This window comes from Panulirus ornatus, chromosome 5 (assembly GCF_036320965.1).
Source record: "Panulirus ornatus isolate Po-2019 chromosome 5, ASM3632096v1, whole genome shotgun sequence".
Lineage (NCBI taxonomy): Eukaryota > Metazoa > Arthropoda > Malacostraca > Decapoda > Palinuridae > Panulirus > Panulirus ornatus.
In genome coordinates this window covers 3,050,733-3,071,594 of record NC_092228.1, presented here as the reverse complement: position 1 = coordinate 3,071,594, position 20,862 = coordinate 3,050,733, and the positions used below count along the sequence as shown (strand labels likewise).

The following is a 20,862-nucleotide window of genomic DNA, read 5'->3' as shown; positions in this document are numbered from 1 at the left end:
CACATATATCCTCTTGGTCAATCTTTCCTCACTCATTCTCTCCATGTGCCCAAACCATTTCAAAACACCCTCTTCTGCTCTCTCAACCACGCTCTTTTCATTTCCACACATCTCTCTTACCCTTACGTTACTTACTCGATCAAACCACCTCACACCACACATTGTCCTCAAACATCTCATTTCCAGCACATCCACCCTCCTGCGCACAACTCTATCCATAGCCCACACCTCGCAACCATACAACATTGTTGGAACCACTATTCCTTCAAACATACCCATATATATATATATATATATATATTTTTTTTTTTTTTTTTTTTTTTTTTTTTTTTTTTTTTTATACTTTGTCGCTGTCTCCCGCGTTTGCGAGGTAGCGCAAGGAAACAGACGAAAGAAATGGCCCAACCCCTCCCCCATACACATGTACATACACACGTCCACACACGCAAATATACATACCTACACAGCTTTCCATGGTTTACCCCAGACGCTTATATATATATATATATATATATATATATATATATATATATATATATATATATATATATATATGTGTGTGTGTGTGTATGTATATGTATGTATACATTGAAATGTATAGGTATGTATATGTGCGTGTGTGGGCATTTATGTATATACATGTGTATATGGGTGTGTTGGGCCATTCTTTCATCTGTTTCCTTGCACTACCTCGCTCATGCGGGAGACAGCGATTAAGTATAACATATATACATATTATATTTATTCATTTATTATACTTAATTGCTGTGACCGGCGTTAGCAAGGTAGCGCAAGGAAACAGACTAAAGAATGGCCCAACCCACCCACATACACATGTACATACATAAATGCCCACACATGCATATACATGGGAGGTATTCTTTCTCCCCTAGTTAGAGAGAGAGAAAAAAAAAAACTAGATGATGCTGTTTATGTACTGCTCATACAGTTATAACTTGTCAGGAAACTTGTAGAAGACAGATGTTTTACCGAGATGGACTCTTGTACATACTGGACACCTTATGAAATGTATTCCTTTACCTGACACTAATCGGACTGTTTCTGAGAGTGTATTGCGATAAAGAAAGAGTATGATTTACTTGTTTTCTTTTAAAGTTTCCTGGAAATTTATTTGGTCGTCCATGTTCCTTTTTAAATAAATGAACTTTTAAGCAATTAAAAGCACGATGATCATTTTTGAAATAAAAAGGTACATGAGATATTTGGCCGTAAGGACAAGAATGAAGCTGCAAGAGTCCAAATAACTTAGGCAAAACCCACATCAAGACTGAGAAACAGAAGCATGGTTATCTCAAAATGTGTGTGTGTGTGTGTGTGTGTGTGTGTGTGTGTGTGTGTGTGTGTGTGTGTGTGTGTGTGTGTGGGGGGGGGGGGGGGGGCTTGGCTTGAAGCCTTGATGTGGAAAACGAACTGAAAAAACAAGCCGCTGGTAAGAAGAGGTTTGTGTAGATTGATCCAACCTTCACATGCTACCGAATAAATCGATCAGTAAATCTGACTAGTGATGTGCAAACATCTGGGAAAGGTTTTCAGTTAGTTTGGAGACATGAGGGAGAATAGAAGAGTAAGGAATGAGGTAATTAAGAAATAATATACCATAGTTGACGTGCTGTCAGTGGATTGAACCAGGGCATGTGAAATGTCTGAGGTAAACCATGGAAAGTTTTGTGGGAGCTGGGGTTTCAGTGCATTACACATGACAGCTAGAGACTGAGTGTGAACGAATGTGGCCTTTGTTGTCTTTTCCTAGCGCTACCTCATGCATGTGCGAGGGGAGGGGGTGCCATTTGTGTGGAAGGGTGGCGATGGGAATGGATGAAGGCAGCAAGTATGAATATGTACATATGTATATATGTATATGTATGTATACGTTGAAATGTATAGTTATGTATATGTATGTGTGTGGGCATGTATGTATATACATGTGTATGTGAGTGGGTTGGGCCATTCTTTCGTCTGTTTCCTTGCGTTACCTTGCTAATGCGGGAGACAGCGACAAAGTATAGCAAATATAAGTAAATAAATAAATAAGTTTCCTAGCGCTACCTTGCTGTCACAGGGGGCGGTGATGCTGTTTCCCATGGGGTGGGTTGGCACTGGGAAATGGATAAAGCGAGCAAGTATGAATATGTACATGGTTATATATGTATGTATATGCATGTATGTGATAATGTATATGCATGTTATGTGTATATATGTGTAAGGGAGTGGATGGATCTTTCTTCATCTGTTTCCTGATGCTATCTCACTAATGCAGGAAATGGTGATCAAGTATAATATATAAATAAATAAATAAGTAAATAAATAAAATTGTAAAGGGACTGTTAATGAACACTTTGGGTAAGGCAGAAGGGCAACAATGGAGGATGCCTGCATTTGAGGGATTTCTCAATGCAAAATATGTAAAACATGCTGAGCCCTACATACATACATAAGCACTGCATAAGCCAAGGTGTTTCATAACAAGATGGTCAAGATATCAATACATAATGATGCACAGCTTGACATGTTCATGAAAGGTTCATAGCACTTCAATGTTATCATCATGAAAGACATGAAACTATGAAGTTGTAAGTGAAGAGAAAGCTTGGTTAAGGAAAAGCATACTCATCATTTAGCATTCTTAGGTGAAAACATTGATAAAAAGATGAGCTGTGCAGAAAATGATTCATCATGCAAAATAAGACTAGAATGTAAGTTGCAAAATATCCTAAGATATTAGCATGAGAGTGTTTGAAAATTAATACTGATCGGAATTTGAATGATTTTTCATTTGACATCGAAATAAATGCAAAATGGGTTAATGGAATAAAAGCCAACTGGATATGGAAAGTTGGAGATAGCAAGCTGTTAGGGGTCCACCCTCAATTTTCCAAAGACAGACATTAAAATGTTTATCTTTATATGGAGCAATGTGTAAAGTGACATAATTACAGTGATATAATGAAGAAACTTAGTCATAATACCAGAATGGTGTATACCCTATTATAAATCACAGTGTTACAATGAAAAATAATAAGAACCGACATAGTACTGGGGTGGTGTATAAAGTATATTAATCATCACAATGTTGAAATGAAGAAACATGAAATTTCATAGTACTTGGGTGGTGGATAAAGTAACAACCATTGTAGAACTGCAATGAAAGGATTAACATGAATTGTCAAATTCATGAAGAATAAGAAGTAACATGAAATGGGATGAGCAATAATATGGTGTATGAAGTATTATGAAACATCAAAAAGAACTTGAGTAAGAAGTAATAACAATGTTATAGTCACTAGGCTGGTATATAATGTCACAAGATCCAACACTGCTTTGGGATGATACAAGAGGAAAGATTAACTGCCACAGCATTAGGCCAACGTATGTAGTTACTTTACTGACCAGTAATGGTATAGCAAATGAGGTAACAAATCCATCTTGATACAAAAACAGGTAACATAATCATCACAGCATGCGTGATGGTTTATAATATGAAGCAGTATCCTAGTCCTGATTTGCTATATGGTATGGTCTGTGTGTGAGGTGACAAGAACCATTACACTTGGGTGTGTATGAGAGAGCAAGAACTTTCAAAGTATTAAGGTAATTTATGAGAAAATATGAATCAGCTCAGTAATAGGGTGATATACGAGATGAAATAAACATCAGTTACGTGATGTATGATAACTTACCCATGAAGGTACAGATAAGTCAGGCTATGGGAAGATGAATGAGACTAGATTTGTACATTAATTCTAAGGTAATTTACTTGCTTTCTTCTCTTGACCATATCAGCCAATGAGTACCCAGAGATGACTAGAATACCCCTGACACACAAACTACATAAGTATTGTTCGGTCACACGCCTACAGTCTTGAACATTGAGCACCTTTAGCTTTTTGCAGTAGTCAACAACCTGTGAAGAAAACATCATAAGAAAGTTTATCAACTTTTCATAATCATATTTTCGTTCCTCCTGAGATAATTTTCTATACTTGTAATGTTAAAGTCTATCGACACCAAAATGATCAGAATAAAAGCAAGCCAACACAAAAAAAGTTGCTGGTCTTTTGAAAATGTATGAACATTCCTATGGGAAATTAAAAGAAAATGCTCAAATATTTATGAAAATCTTCATAATCTTTTACACAAAACATATTCCTGCCATGATGAATTTCTACATTCCTTTTCTCACTTTTTTTCCTTTCAACTGATAAGGTTTTTGATTGGGGTATGTTTTTATTTGACATGTTGGTCATTATTAAAAACAAAAAAAAAAAGAGGTAGGATGACTGTGGTATGATGTGCAGAAACAGAGTTTTAGTTGCTGCAGTAGTTGTATGCAGATGATGGTGCTGTAAGGTAAACTAATGTTTAATAAAGTGGCACACCATTTGTAGAATGTGAATGCGAATAAAAAAGTAAGTTAATTTTGAGAGGGATGTTAGTATATGGTAAGCAGCCACTCACCAAGGAGGTTTATTACCAGCAATATCTAACAAGATATTGGGTGTGTGTGTGTGTGTGTGTGTGTATTGATGGGGACATAGTGAGCCAGCACTTTAGTGGTTGTCAAATTACACTTCTCTGACCAAGGTGGCTGTCTTTTCTGCCTCGCCCTAATATGGACTGCTGGCATTCTGTTCACAAACATACATACTCTCCTCATCACACATAATACTTGACAACACTTGATTCACACAACTTATTCTTCATAACTCTAGCTTTTTCCTGCAGTGAGTGCTATGTGCTAGCCCTGCCTTTTGGCAAATTGGCAGGAGCAATATGTGCGAGAAGCTCACATTAAGGGGTTCTTGTCCCAGAACTCACAAAAAAACAGAGCAGTAGACATGGACGAGCATATGTGGTATAGCTGGAACCAGGGGGACAGACCAAATGAAAAATGAATGCGAGAAAGATATGTTGAGAGAAGCAAGCATTAGGGTGGCACACAGACGAGTCTTTTAAGATGGTATGGTCATGTAGAACAATTTGCAAATGATATGTTAGTCAAGAAGATATACAGAAGTAAAGTACATGGTAAAAGGAAGAGTGGACTACAGAATAGATGGATTTATGTAAAAAAAAGAACTGTTCAGGTCTAGGGACATTTCAGATGAAGATGCTAAAGGACAGGGGACTGGACAAGATGGAAGCAACTTGTGTATGAAGGTGGTTCACAGGGAGATGCTGAATTTATTTCACAAATCAATTTAGTGTGAAAAGTGAAAAAATAAGGAGCACTTTTATAACTGTGCATGTCCATGTTACAATCTGATACATACTGGATATGTGATGAGGATGTAAGTAATGTTTCAAGGTGAAATGTACTTGATCCACCCCTTAAAACTGAGAATGAAATCACTATAATAGGCAGAAGCACGAAACAAATAAGATTTCATTTGGCTTCATGATGAAAGGAATGCCATTCAAAGAGATAAGTGGAAGTGTATTTAAGTGAGACAAGGTTGGGTTAGATGCCAGAGTTTTATATGTAAAGGACAAAAATCTTGGTTGAGGAACAGGGATGAGTGAGACAGTTCTAAGTGAGAAGTGTTTGATAAAGGAAAAGGATAAATTAGAATACCAGGGAAAGGTAAGAGCTATATGTGAAAGGTAAATGATTAAGGAAGATTAGGAATAATATAGGAATAAGAGGAACATTGTGATGTGATCTTGTGAAATTTCTAAAGCGCCAGATCCTAATGAGGTGAGGTTAAAAAAAATAAAGGAGAGGGACACTGATAAGTGTAAAGATATACTAATGATACAAAATAATGGAAAAAGTATGAATTATGGAATATTGCATCCAGGATGGTCTTACAAAATTCTCATGTTACAGATTTTGAGAAACAAGTAAAATTCTTAGATAAGGCCCGAGAAAGGAGTCAATAACATGGTTTTACCTTCTTGAGTCCCTGGTCAGTGATCTTCCAGCAGCCAGCCACATTCAGGCTTTCCATGTTAGGACAGTTGATAGCTAGGCTACGGAGAGTTTCATCATTTAGTGGCTCTACCTTACTCAGATGTACTTCCCTAAGCTTGGTGAACCTGTGGAAGAACTGCTCTAGGGTTTGGTCATCCACATCCCAGCAGCCTGCCATATTAATGTGTTGTAGGTGCATCTGAAAATATCTAGACTAGAGCTACAGGGTCTGAATATTTTTTTATCTATTTAAGTACAGATCTGATGCTTAAATATCTACAGGTTTAATAATCATATAAATATGGAAAAAAAGACCTCTCATTTCAATATATACAACATATATACAATATGACACCTACCACTATCCAGCAGGGTCACCCCTGCGTAATCTACTCTATGCAACCCAGCCATGCACAGTCCCAAGGATTGTATGCCTTCACTTCACATGGCCTGTCCTTTCACAAATTTTCAGTCCTCCCCTCCTCTTCTTTCTTTTACCTGACTTAAACATCTTTTCTTCTATTTTCCTCATACAGTACCTAAACAAATTTGCATGTCACTTTCACACTTTCCCTTCTATGTTTCTGACATCTTCAATTCTCATTCTATTCACTGTTCTTAATTTACATCATAACCTCATGATATCCAACTCTTAAGGTTTACTGTCTTACAGTCCAATTAAATTTCACACCATTATTCCCGTGTTTTAAAGCATTAAAATAGTAAAAGCTTGTTTTGGCCAGTTTCCACATTTTGCCTACACTTCTAACAGAGGAAGACCAGATTTAGAGGGTACATGAAGGAGAGTGTTCTACAACATGAACAATCCTGGTTTTACACTGGGAGAAGGGGGGATAGAATAAGAAGAAATAAAACAGGATAAGGAAACATATATGGAAAAACCATCAAGGGTAAGCAGCTGACTTACCTGGTGCAAGATTATGACCTGCCAACAACCAAGTGTTAACCAAGAACAGTCTGCCAACAGCAATGTTTTTAGCTTCTTGCAGTGTACAACCAAATTCTGAAATAAATGTTTTATCACATTTATAAAAGTAATTTCCTAGTATAGAAACTAGATAGCAACTCTAAAGATAGCAAAATATTGGTATTCAGAAGTTATTGCTTGGTAATTAACCTAACCAATGCGATCACTGATACTTCTGACCAGAGAAACTTTTCTCTGGCTGAAACTTGTAGATTACAAGGGTAAGCAGTTCACAATTATGGACTTGCTGCCATCCCCTTCCTCAACTCCACCCACCCATCACAGGCTGAACCAGGAACCATAAGAATATACCTATTCTTATTGCCAGTAAGCAAAACTGAAATTAAATATGACAATTATTCATTTCCAATACCTATAAGATGTTTATAAGCAAACATAGCTGGAAAAACTGACCTTTTTTGTTTTATTTGGGGAGGAAATGTGGAGTTTTAATTATCTGGTGCCCAGATAAGTCATGTAAGTTAAGCCTTTTCATGTGAGAAAACATACAAAGCATCTTACACTATGGAGAGTGACAAACCACAAAGATACAAACCCACACACTTCAGAAAAAACTGAAATTGCTTATCAACTTCATGAAAAAAAGAAAAGGAATAAGCCACATGGAAAGAAGACTTTTATGAATAACTCAAAACTATTAAAAAGTAATATGCCACTACCGTTATGAAGATAAATTTCAAGTAGCAAGTCTATTCCAAGTAACTGAGCTTATTTACCCTTTCCCAGCCTCCAGGATTGGCAATGGAGATCCCATTTCCGCAAAAGTGATTCCCACAAAAAGATGCATACCTGTATGCAGTTGATTCACAACATAACAGAAGAAAAGAAAATGTGTAAATAGTGATGAAAAGGTAATAAAAAGTGAGGTAGAAGAACTAAAGAGGGTGTGCTAAAATGGTGTGGACATACGAAGAGAATGAGTGAGGAAAAACTGACAAAGAGGTTATATATAAATCACAAGTGGAGGGAACAAGGAGAACGGGGAGACCAATGGGAGATCAAAGTATGAACGGAAAAAGATTCTGAGTGATCATGGTCTGAACATGCAAGAGAGTGAAAGCAGTACACAGGATTGTCTGAATTGGAGTGATGTGGTATACAGGGTTTACATGCTGTCAATGGACTGAACCAAGGTATGTGAAGTGTGCAGGGTAAACAATGTAAAGGTCTGTGAGGCCTGGTTGTGGATAAGGAGGCGTGGTTTCAGTGCATTCACACATAACAGCTAGACAATGGATGTGGCCTTTCTTTATCTATTCCTGGTGCTACCTCACCAACATTGGAAATGGCAAAAGCACTCCAAACATACAAGTAAAAAGGAAGTGTGGTGAAAGTCACTGAAAGTATACTCTGATTTAGGATCAAACTCGATACTCTATAAAGAAATGGACACTTCACTATCACGGGCACTACATATCCTATCATGATATCCTTAAAATTTTAACACTCACATATCCCCTTTCCAGCGAGAAGGATGCAAAGCTTATAACTATTTGTGTATTACTGATTCAAATGTGTTGCCTTGTCTCTTGCCAATTTCAGTCTTTGTTTTTGTGAACTGTATGCATGCATCTCAGCCTCTATGACCTGGCCCCATAGTACGACTGGCCACTGCTTCCCGGGATATCTGTGTTGAGACCAGCCACACAAGGGTCAACCACTATGATACCACTTTTTCATATAGAATGAAGCTGTGTTACTCCCCCTGTTTTCATCCTTCCTCTTCCTATAACCTTTCCATCTTTAACTTAGGTCCACAAATGCTTGAGGAGCTGCAATCAACCCTTGCTGCATCTCTTTTCTTACATTCTTTATTTCATCTTTCATTCATCTGAGATGGTAATGATTGGGATATGCATTTTCCCAATGACCGAGCCCTGGTTATTGTGAATGGATCAAAAGATGGAATAAGTGTCTAATGACAGATGAAAGAAATAATAAGAATTTTTTTAATTATGTTAATATGTGGGCAAAAGTGTAAATAATGAAGAAGTGAAAAATTTAAAATAGAAAGTATTGTTTCTTAAAATTATCTCTGGACCTCTTTCTAACAAAGAGTCCACTATTACCTATGACCTCTTTCTAAGAAAGCATCTGGTGTTATGCAGGAGCACTTAGAAAGTATTATGATTAATGGAGAGATAGGTAGTATCTTTGAGGAAAGGAACCTGCATGTTTTGCTCTGAGTGAAACGAAGCTCAAGGGTACAGGGGAAGAGTGGTTTGGGAATGTCTTGGGAGTAAAGTCATGGGTTAGTGAGATGACAAGAGCAAGAGAAGGAGAGCACTACTCCTGAAACAGGAGTGGTGGGAGTATGTGATAAAGTGTAAAAAAGTAAACTCTAGATTGATATGGGGAAAACTGAAAGTGGATGGAGAGAGATGGGTGATTATTGGTGCATATGCACCTGGGCATGAGAATAAAGATCATGAAAGGCAAGTGTTTTGGGAGCAGCTGAGTGAGTGTGTTAGTAGTTTTGATGCACAAGATAGGATTATGGTGATGGGTGATTTGAATGCAAAGGTGAGTAATGTGGCAGTTGAGGGAATAATTGGTGTACATAAGGTGTTCAGAGTTGGAAATGGTGAAGAGCTTGTAGATTTATGTGCTGAAAAAGGACTGGTGATTGGGAATACCTGGTTTAAAAAGAGAAATATACATAAGTATACGTATGTAAGTAGGAGAGATGGCCAGAGAGCGTTATTGGATTACATGTTAATTGATAGGTGCACAAAAGAGAGACTTTTGGATGTTAATGTGCTGAGAGGTGCAACTGGAGGGATGTCTGATCATTATCTTGTGGAGGCAAAGGTGAAGATTTGAAGAGGTTTTCAGAAAAGATGAGAGAATGTTGGGGTGAAGAGAGTGGTGAGAGTAAGTGAGCTTGGGAAGGAGACTTGTGTAAGGAAGTACCAGGAGAGACTGAGTACAAAATGGAAAAAGGTGAGAACAAAGGATATAAGGGGAGTGGGGGAGGAATGGGATGTATTCAGGGAAGCAGTGACGGCTTGCGCAAAAGATGCTTGTGGCATGAGAAGTGTGGGAGGTGGGCAGATTAGAAAGGGTAGTGAGTAGTGGGATGAAGTAAGATTGTTAGTGAAAGAGAAGAGAGAGGTATTTGGACAATTTTTGCAGGGAAATAATGCAAATGACTGGGAGATGTATAAAAGAAAGAGGCAGGAGGTCAAGAGAAAGGTGCAAGAGGTGAAAAAAAGGGCAAATGAGAATTGGGGTGAGAGAGTATCATTAAATTTTAGGGAGAATAAAAAGATGTTTTGGAAGGAGGTAAATAAAGTCCATAAGACAAGGGAATCAATGGGAACTTCAGTGAAGAGGGCTAATGGGGAGGTGATAACAAGTAGTGGTGATGTGAGAAGGAGGTGGAGTGAGTATTTTGAAGGTTTGTTGAATGTGTTTGATGATAAGAGTGGCAGATATAGGGTGTTTTGGTCGAGGTGGTATGCAAAGTGAGAGGGTTAGGGAGAATGATTTGGTAAACAGAGAAGAGGTAGTAAAAGCTTTGCGGAATATGAAAGCCGGCAAGGCAGTGGGTTTGGATGGTATTGCAGTGGAATTTATTAAAAAAGGGGGTAACTGTATTGTTGACTGGTTGGTAAGGTTATTTAATGTATGTATGACTCATGGTGAGGTGCCTGAGGATTGGCGGAATGCTTGCATAGTGCCATTGCACAAAGGCAAAGGGGATAAAAGTGAGTGCTCAAATTACAGTTATAAGTTTGTTGAGTATTCCTGGGAAATTATATGGGAGGGTATTGATTGAGAGGGTGAAGGCATGTACAGAGCATCAGATTGGGGAAGAGCAGTGTGGTTTCAGGAGTGGTAGAGGATGTGGGGATCAGGTGTTTGCTTTGAAGAATGTATGTGAGAAATATTTAGAAAAACAAATGGATTTGTATGTAGCATTTATGGATCTGAAGAAGGCATATGATTGAGTTGATAGAGATGCTCTGTGGAGGTAAGTTGTTAGAAGCAGTGAAAAGTTTTTATCGAGGATGTAAGGCAAGTGAATGTGTAGGAAGAGAGGAAAGTGATTGGTTCTCAGTAAATGATGGTTTGCGGCAGGGGTATGTGATGTCTCCATGGTTGTTTAATTTGTTTATGGATAGGGGTTGTTAGGGAGAAGAATGCAAGTGTTTTGGAAAGAGGGGCAAGTATGCAGTCTGTTGTGGATGAGAGAGCTTGGGAAGTGAGTTAGTTGTTTGCTGATGATACAGCGCTGGTGGCTGATTCGTGTGAGAAACTGCAGAAGCTGGTGACTGAGTTTGGTAAAGTGTGTGAAAGAAGAAAGCTGAGAGTAAATGTGAATAAGAGCAAGGTTATTAGGTACAGGAGGGTTGAGGGACAAGTCAATTGGGAGGTAAGTTTGAATGGAGAAAAACTGGAGGAAGTGAAGTGTTTTAGAGATCTGGGAGTGGATTTGGCAGCGGATGGAACCACGGAAGCGGAAGTGAATCATAGGGTGGGGGAGGGGGCAAAAGTTCTGGGAGTGTTGAAGAATGTGTGGAAGTCGAGAACGTTATCTTGGCAAGCAAAAATGGGTATGTTTGAAGGAATAGTGGTTCCACCAATGTTATATGGTTGCGAGATGTGGGCTATAGATAGAGTTGTGCGGAGGAGGGTGGATGTGTGGGAAATGAGATATTTGAGGACAATATGTGGTGTGAGGTGGTTTGATCGAGTAAGTAATAATAGGGTAAGAGAGATGTGTGGTAATAAAAAGAGTGTGGTTGAGTGAGCAGAAGAGGGTGTTTTGAAATGGTTTGGTCACATGGAGAGAATGAGTGAGGAAAGATTGACCAAGAGGATATATGTGTCAGAGGTGGAGGGAATGAGGAGAAGTGGGAGACCAAATTGGAGGTGGAAAGATGGAGTGAACATGCAGGAGGGTGAAAGGCATGCAAGGAATAGAGTGAATTGGAACAATGTGGTATACCGGGGTCGACGTGCTGTCAATGGATTGAACCAGGGCATGTGAAGCGTCTGGGGTAAACCATGGAAAGTTCTGTGGGGCCTGGTTGTGGAAAGGGAGCTGTGGTTTTGGAGCATTATTACATGACAGCTAGAGACTGAGTGTGAACGAATATGGCCTTTGTTGTCTTTTCCTAGTGCACATGAGGGGGGAGGGGGTTGTTATTTCATGTGTGGCGGGGTGACGATGGGAATGAATAAGGGCAGACAGTATGAATCATGTACATGTATATATGTATATGTCTGTGTGTGTATATACAAGTATACATTGAGATGTATAGGTATGTATATTTGAGTGTGTGGACGTGTATGTATATACATGTGTATGTGGGTGGGTTGGGCCATTCTTTCGTCTGTTTCCTTGCGCTACCTTGCCAACGCAGGAGACAGCGACAAAGCAAAATTAATAAATAAATATAAGGATACTGATTCAGCCTATCTGACAAAATGTGTAACAAGAGGGTAAGCATAGAATACATGGTCAAAGACCTTCCATTTCCTCCTCTCCCATTCCCTAATAAAAGTCATCTTATTTCCAAAAGTGTGTAAAATATGTAATTTTTTTATTCTCATCTTTTGAAGATACTTCAAAATAAAAAAGTTTTGTTAAATAATAACCAAATAAATAAAAACTGATAAACAGTTTAAAAATTTATTTCATGCTGCCCAAATGAAACTGATTCATCTAACTCTCCAAAGGGAAATGAGGAACCTTTTAAGTCAAGCATCAAAGAAAGTTCTACCTTCTGTAGATCCATATTGGCTTAAGAGAGTTTTAATTTTGCTGAGAAATGGCCAGCTATATCAATGAGAACTGTAAAACTATGAAATAAAATAATTTACAGTATTTTCATACTTTACTGGTATTTTATCACATTCAACTAAAAAGTTTCAAATATGGATAAAAGTACTCATCCATAAAAGAAGACCAGAATATGTTTACACATGACAAGAGGGAAGAGAAAAATGAGGTGAACTGCATCTATTTACAAGGGCATCTAAACAAAACCCAAAGTTGTTCTGCTACATGGTTGATAAAACCCAACCTAAGCAATGTAAAGCAAAGGCCTCAACATAATTGTTATACAGCAAGAAATGTTTCAGAATTCTCAGTGCGAAAAGGATTTAGGAGTCAACACCATCCCTGACCTGTTGCTGGAGTCCCACACTGGGAGGTTAGTTAAGAATACAAACTGTCCGCTAGTATGGATAAGGAAATATCTAGCAAGCTATTCATTACCTATATCTAGCCAAAATAAGAATGTGCTACAAAAGTGTGGTCACAGTAACTAAAGAAGCACAAAGAGCTAATAGAGATAGTCTAGAAGAGACAACAAGATGGAACCAGAATCAATGTACTTAGATCCTAACCCTTAAACAGGAGACTAATTTGTGAATCACAAATATGGACATCATCCAATTTTCTGTTTCTCATTATGAAAGAAATATTTATAAAAGTAAAGGATATACAAAAACACATGAGCGAACATAACTAGCCATAAGTGTTAAAGATGGTGGAGAGATGTTGGAGTAAAGGTGGAGGTAAAGCTGGGAATGACCTTCACTGAACATAACCAATAATGACACATCACTACTTTTATGAAAGATATACATGCAAAACTAAGAAGTATGTTTAAAAAAGTAAGCTAACACAATTCATTTGGCCATGGTACAGTCCCAACATTACTCAGAACCTTTTATGGCTCCTGCAACCCAAGGCTACACTACTTCTACTGGTAGGAAAATGTAGACTCCTCTAGAGTTCTTTGATGAGACTGTACTTCCTATGACAAAGTCTTGCCAAGTTTTCACTCATAGAGTAACCTAAATCAGATGGATTCTGGTAACACTTCCAACCATACTAGGCATCGAATACTACAAAAAACAAACAGGTTATTCATTCCTCACACCACAAACATCATTAGCAAAGGCCATAAACAAGCTTAACATCCTCAAAATACTTACTGGTACCAAATTTGGACAAGGAAAAACTCTAGTATCTTCTACAATCAATTCATTTGCTTCACACTAATCCACACATCATCTGCCTGGTCATCCACCCTATCAAAAACAAACATAAAGCTATAAGTTACACAAAACAGAGGTCTCAAAACAGTCAACAGCAGCCTAGTCCCACAAACACTGAATACCTGCCTAAGACAAAAACAATCTCATCTCAATAAGATTGGTACTTTGTTCTTTGAAACAGCTCAAACTCCTTCTCATTCATACCATGTAGAAATAAAAAACAACTTTGCTTCACATTTTAACTACCTATACTCACAGATTCTCCATGCCCCAATAAACACAAGTAACAAAACATACACATACTAAAATTACTTGACAAGCACTAAACAACTGCTTTCTCAACCCAGTTTTAAACACCATCCACCAGACATACACACATCTGATATTGCACTACCAAGACATATGCAAGTTATCCTATCTGCATTCTGGATACCATCCCTCTCACCAACATTACAAATGGTCTCAACATATAACAAGACCTGTTACAGTATATGCAACATCCAAATTGAAGATACTGAACATTTCCTCCTATCTGTCCAGTACTCACCCCCACAGATACACACACAGAACATTACTAAGTTTTATGACCTCTGATCCTGCCTGTTGGACGAGGTTGGCTTCCTGAGCACTGCAGAATCCCAATAGGAAGGAAGGTAAGGTAAATTAGTAAATGTGTGAACTTGATATACATGCATATAAACTGTCTAGTTTATACAAGGGGTTACATAGCTGGTTAATCATGTTACACTGCTTATGAGCTAAAAACAAAAGCAAGAACTGCTGGGATGTGCAGTCAACAAAAATGTATTGCCATTCTTGAGTTCAACAGAATTTGAAATGAGTACTGTTACTTTGGTATGGTTGGTATTTCTGATAATGTTTGTCATTTCTTATTGCTATAATGTAAAATCCTTACCTTCTGTCATAAAATTTGTCTTAAATCTCTGAACTGGCATCAAAATCTATAAATTTACTGAAAGAGGACAAACAAGGGTCACTCTCAGCACTGTGTTCAGAATGTAAAGTATGGCAATATGTCAATACTTTTTTATTGACTGTACACGTTACCTTACAAGAAGAATTGTCCTGGCAAAAGCAGCGAAGCTACAGAAATGATCTTACCTGTAAAGCTGCTCCCGTAAGTGAATTACAGCTGCAGAGGTCTACATGTAACAGTCTTGAATTCTTCTTAAACAGGGGTACAAGTGAGGTATCACATAACCATGAGCATCCAGCTACTGACAACCATCTTAAACTTTCACAGTTTGCTGTTACCTGAAAGTGCATGAAATATAGGAATATTGAAATATATTTCACATTCAAGCACTGAAGCTGAAACAAGCACTTCATCATGCAATCTTCTGGCATATTCTACACTCAAATCCTTTCCATTCTCTAGAATCCTCAGGGGACCTCCAATTCTTTTCCACTGTATGACTGTGATGAACTTCAGCTTTTCCTCTACCTATCTGATCATTAAACATATAAACTCATTCTTGCTAATTGAAACTGATACTGCATAGCAACAGCTTATTTCTTTCAATAACAAAATACTTATTTTTCCATTTACTTTCAACCTCATCATAAATACATCAATAAAAGTAACGACTCATTTTTTGGTATGACTATTACACTTAAGCCCAATACTAAGCTTCAGCAACCCGCAATCTGATCATCTAAGATGCCTTCCAGAATGATTCTTAAATCACCGAGGCAAATCGTTTACATAACATGCAATAGAGACATTGGAGTTAGTTTAATATAAGAAAAAACTCAAAATTCATTTTACATTCAAGCGTAATAGATCAACTAGCCCTTGAAATTTTCTCATACAAAGCAATCTATCTATCTTTATCTCTAACAACTGTTCCCTCTTGGAACTCCCATTAAGGGAGTGATCATGGCAAAAGTGTCTCCACTTATCCCTCTCCTTATATGCCTCCCTCACGTACATCATTCCATAAATTCTTCCCCTATTTTTCTCATTCCTGTACTCTTCCATTCTGTTCTCCTATGTCACAGGTGGTCTTCCTCTAACACTAACCCCTTTAATTGAACTATCATACGCTCTCCTTGCACACTCCCTTTACTGCATTCTTTCCACATGCCCAAACCATCTCAAAGTATTATGTTTCATCCACTCTACACTTCATCACCTTTGCATTCCCTGCCATATCAAACCTCTCATACACCTACTCATTACTTTCTTCATTACATCCAGTCTTACCATATGCTCCTCTCAAATAACTCAATTCTATAGCCTGGATTCTAGATTTCTGTGACTGTCCCCATGTCCATGTTTCAACATAGGTCAGGGTAAGGAGGACTATGCTGTTCCTTAATCCTTTCTTCACTTCCACACTTACATCCCTACCCTTCATTATTCTGAAGGGACCCAATGATTTTTCTACCCTGTACTGCTCTCTCCCTTATCTCTCCTTCCATATCACCAGACTTGCCTAAGATAGCTCCCAAATACTTAAATTTTGCCACCTCTTCCAATTTTTCCCTCCCTATATCTTTAAAAAAGTTTAGTACACTTTCTTCTTTCACTTTATAATGCTTTGCAATCTGCAATTTCACCATGTTTCCTTTCAAACATCCTGATTTTACTTTAATTTGCACTTAGCTTCAATTGCCAACGCTTACACACATCATAAAACATGGTTACAACTTTCTGCATCTCCTCTTCAATCTCAGCCAAGAACACAGTATCATCCACAAATAGGCCTGTCATGAACCACCATACCATACCACCACATCCCTACTCTAAACCCCTTTTCCCTTGTTTTGCTTTCGCCTCTTGTATCACTCCATCCATATATGTGTTAAAACCTGAACCAACATACATTTCTCTGCTTACCTACAAAATCTTTTCTCTTAATTCTGATAACAGCCATGCAATAAAAAGATCATACTTGACTGTGTCTATATGAAGTTACACTGCAAGAGTCAACTTTAGCGATGATGCATCAACTTCAAAGGACAAAAAGAAGTACAGTCTTGTCAAAGAACTTCTCATTCCATAGACGTCAATCATTTTCATGCTACTGATTGTAGCACAGCCTTGAAGCTGCAGGAACCCCATAAAAGGGGTCCTGGAGCTACTTAATAATACTGCTGCCCATAATAATGCAACCAGAATAACAACCTGTATTTTACTATTGTAAAGTTGATAAGGATATTGTGATTAAAACCTCTACCCCTAGCAGCAATGACCGAAAGTTTAGAATTGCCATTTATAATCTAAGCCTAAAATCAACCACCATTATCACATGCAGTAACACTAATGCCCCTGAGACATTCAAGCAAAAACAAGTGCAGTTTGTCAAAATGCACTCCCAAAATGCTTTCTACAATGGACTAACTACATGTACCCTATGGTGACGCATCATCAACAGAGGACCTAACTAGTACCAGTGGTGGGAGCATAAGACCCTCACTATATGAAGCTATAAAATTTTGTTAAAAGAAGCATTTTTCAGAGAAGCTTTATGCTCACCTTTTGAAAGAGTTCATTGGACATATTGTAGCCTGAAAGATCCAGTTTTTCACAAGAGTACATATAGTCACTATAGAGCTGCTGGAAGTCTCTAGACACTCCGCGTATATGACACAAATCCACTAAGGAGAGCTGGGGGAATATGTGTCGGAAGATGATATCATCATGAGGAAGGTCGGTCAGTTGCAAGGGCTCCATGTCAGATGCACTTCCTGGAAAACAAAGTCACTTGTGAAAAAGAGGAATTGTTATGTCACATACAAACCTGTTATACATGTATCATGATTAACTTAAAATACTCCATATTCATTATGATGGTTCCATGTACGATATTCATTCAAGTGGTACTTTTATGTGATATTGTATAATCTTTATTTTCTAATTCTTATACTTTTTTTCCTTGAATCGAGCTTAAAGCAATAAAGAATTTCATTTCGAATCATGTATGCATGTATAAAGACACTTTATCTTATGAGCATTAAAATGATGTTTAATAATATGAATCAACTGTTAATATACAACCACCAAGTTTTCTGCATCACAGTAAGTGCACTAAACTAACCACAAGTGGTCAGTGTGCAGTAAAGTATACTATACCATGTCCTTTTCAACACACTTTTCATTTTTACTCAAGTTACACAAGAGTGGTCATGGAGTCCATCTTGGCTCACAGATCATACCTTAAAAAGATGTCTTTCGTTGTGTCTTCTGATCTGAAACGGCTCCAATTACATCAGAAGATTATCTTCCACTGATGTTGTGACATTTGCTTAAAGATTCTTTACCTTCAATAACAACCAACGTCCTGGCAGCTCGGATGACATTTGGGAGTTGTTGTTGACAAGTGACAACTCGACGAGCGTTCGCAGTTGACCCAGATAATAAATCCGGATTTACCAAGATGTCTGACGAACCCGAGAATATTGTATCATCTTTAGTATTATTCTTTTTCTCCCCCAACAAATCTACGTCTACTTTTTTTTTTGGTTGTTGTAGTTTGATCAATTTCCAATAACTTTTCGAAACCATCGATTTGCGGGGGAAACCTTGTTTTATAAACTCCAAATTGACTGCGAACTCATCCTCGAAGTTAACGGTCGACTATTAACTTATTTATTTTAGACTCAACCACATACATGTAACTGATTGTGCATGTTTTGACTGGATGGTTAAAATTTAGAAAAATATAGTTGAGAGAATATACAATTCTCTTTTCATCTAGAGATGCCTAGTGGACTGTACGAGTAAGCGTTTAATTCCTATAAAGATTTTTCCAGTTTTTTTTTTTTTTTATAAAGATAATAGTTATACTTCTTGATGACTGGGACAAAGGATTGATAATAGTGAAAAAGAGAAACATTTGTGTTTGCAAATGAGTTCTTATCCCGTGGATCAAAACTTTGATGAATTAGTGTCAGAAGTGTTTGACTGGCAACCATTTCTTGCCTCATACAGATAATATCGACCTCGCTGCTGTACACCTGGATATGTGATAATGAGAGGAAAACTGACAGACACATCTCGAAACTTTAAGAGCAGTAGGATATTGATGAAAAAAGGAAACTTCTGGGAAATGAAAATCACCTTGTGAAGGTGAAAAATGAGAACCAACGTCACGGAAACCTTCCAGAAATAAGTGCGGGTTACCAGCGGCGTACTGCAAGGCTCACTTCTGGAACCATTGCTCTTCTTGATCTCTGTAAAGAACCAGCCAGAAGTATTAGTCTCATAATATTATGATGCTAATGTCATAGGGAAAGTAAAGAAAAACGGGAACAGAATCGACTTATAATATGAAAGACTGTAGAACAGGGGCTACAATATACATAAGTGTAGGGGCTACTATATAAATAAGTGTAGATGCTACAATATGAATGACAATGTAGGGGTTACAATATAAATAACACTAGGAACTACAATATTTATAACAGGTTCCATGACACTCTATAAGTTGTGAAGGTCATGATACGAGGAACAACTGGTCATGCAAATCCGATTTCCATCACATCCTGTCGCTCTATTTTCATTTTCGACCTAGCTGCCTCTCCCTCCCTCCCTCCCACATTCAAAGGAAAGTTAGTAGAAATTTTGAGAACAAAGGCCGAGTTTGCATGTTACAAAAGGTATCACATCAAAATGTTTGCATTCAATTCCAGCTCTTACTGTCGTGCAACTGTACAACCGGCAAAATCCATTTTGCTGTCATACGGAAATGATATCACACTTCTAAAAATGAAAGGAAAAAATCTGATCATTTCATCTAAGCTTGTATTTTCTTCAGTAGAACTAAAGGTACTTGCATTTCCTAATGTCCCGCCACAAATTACAAATCAAGGTACAAAAATTATCATGATAATCTTATCATTTTACAAAAAATTGTCATATTTTCATCTGCCTATCATATATATATATATATATAATCTTTTTGTTTCTCTTTCAACGAAATATTATGATACGCTGAAGGAAAGAGAACACCATTACATTTTTAAAGTCTTATTTTCAGAATGTCAGAAGCTGTTTATGTGTTCAGTACAAGAGCAATAAAAGGCCCAAGATGTACAGAAATTGCAGGTCTGAAAAACCATTTCAAAACATAATTTCAAGACATCTTTTAAAAACCATAGGCGCGTGTAATTTTCTTCAGCATACTATGTATGATGAATGAATATTCCTGTGTATACTTAGTGTTATGAATGAAGATTTTGAAGGAAAATCTGAAGGGAAATATTTGTCATGTGCATAACGCTGAAGTAAGAAGTTAATTCCGAGTTGAGTTATGGTGTACCCACGTCTTTATAACAAGGATTTTTGGCTATAGGATTAAACCCTTGATCATGACGGTACGATCCCTGAGTACGACGGTACGATCATGAGGCACGACGGTACGATCATGAGGCACGACGGTACGATCATGAGGCATGACGGTACGATCATGAGGCATGACGGTGTGACCCTTGGGTACGATGACCTGGACTTTAACCTGACCCTTTAGGGTCGAGTTAAAATTAAAAGAAATGTTGCCAAGTAATACACACACACACACACACACATACATATATGTATATACATATATATATATATATATATATATATATATATATATATATATATATATATATATATATATATATTTATTTATTTATTTATTTATTATATTTATTTAATTTGCTTTGTCGTTGTCTCCCGCGTTTGCGAGGTAGCGCAAGGAAACAGACGAAAGAAATGGCCAAACCCACCCCCATACACATGTATATACATACGTCCACACACGCAAATATACATACCTATACATCTCAATGTACACATATATATACACACACAGACACATACATATATACCCATGCACACAATTCACACTGTCTGCCTTTATTCATTCCCATCGCCACCTCGCCACACATGGAA

At 37.6% G+C, this 20,862-nt stretch overlaps 1 protein-coding gene across 2 annotated transcripts; it reads right to left on the bottom strand.

Moving 5' to 3' along the window:
• Positions 1-3,591: 3,591 nt before the first annotated feature.
• LOC139747238 (uncharacterized) lies at positions 3,592-18,311 on the bottom strand. 2 transcript variants are annotated; one of them, XM_071659297.1, is made up of 6 exons: positions 18,246-18,311; positions 17,461-17,672; positions 15,081-15,233; positions 6,861-6,956; positions 5,913-6,131; positions 3,592-3,922 (listed from the first exon to the last, which is right to left on the bottom strand). In XM_071659297.1, exons 2-6 carry the CDS (start codon positions 17,656-17,658, stop codon positions 3,743-3,745), a joined length of 846 nt encoding a protein of 281 aa, XP_071515398.1. In that variant the 5' UTR covers positions 17,659-17,672; positions 18,246-18,311; the 3' UTR covers positions 3,592-3,742. The 2 variants fall into 2 exon arrangements, with proteins under 2 accessions (XP_071515398.1, XP_071515389.1); XM_071659288.1 differs by having other exon boundaries at positions 18,141-18,280.
• Between the last annotated feature and the right edge of the window lie 2,551 nt (positions 18,312-20,862).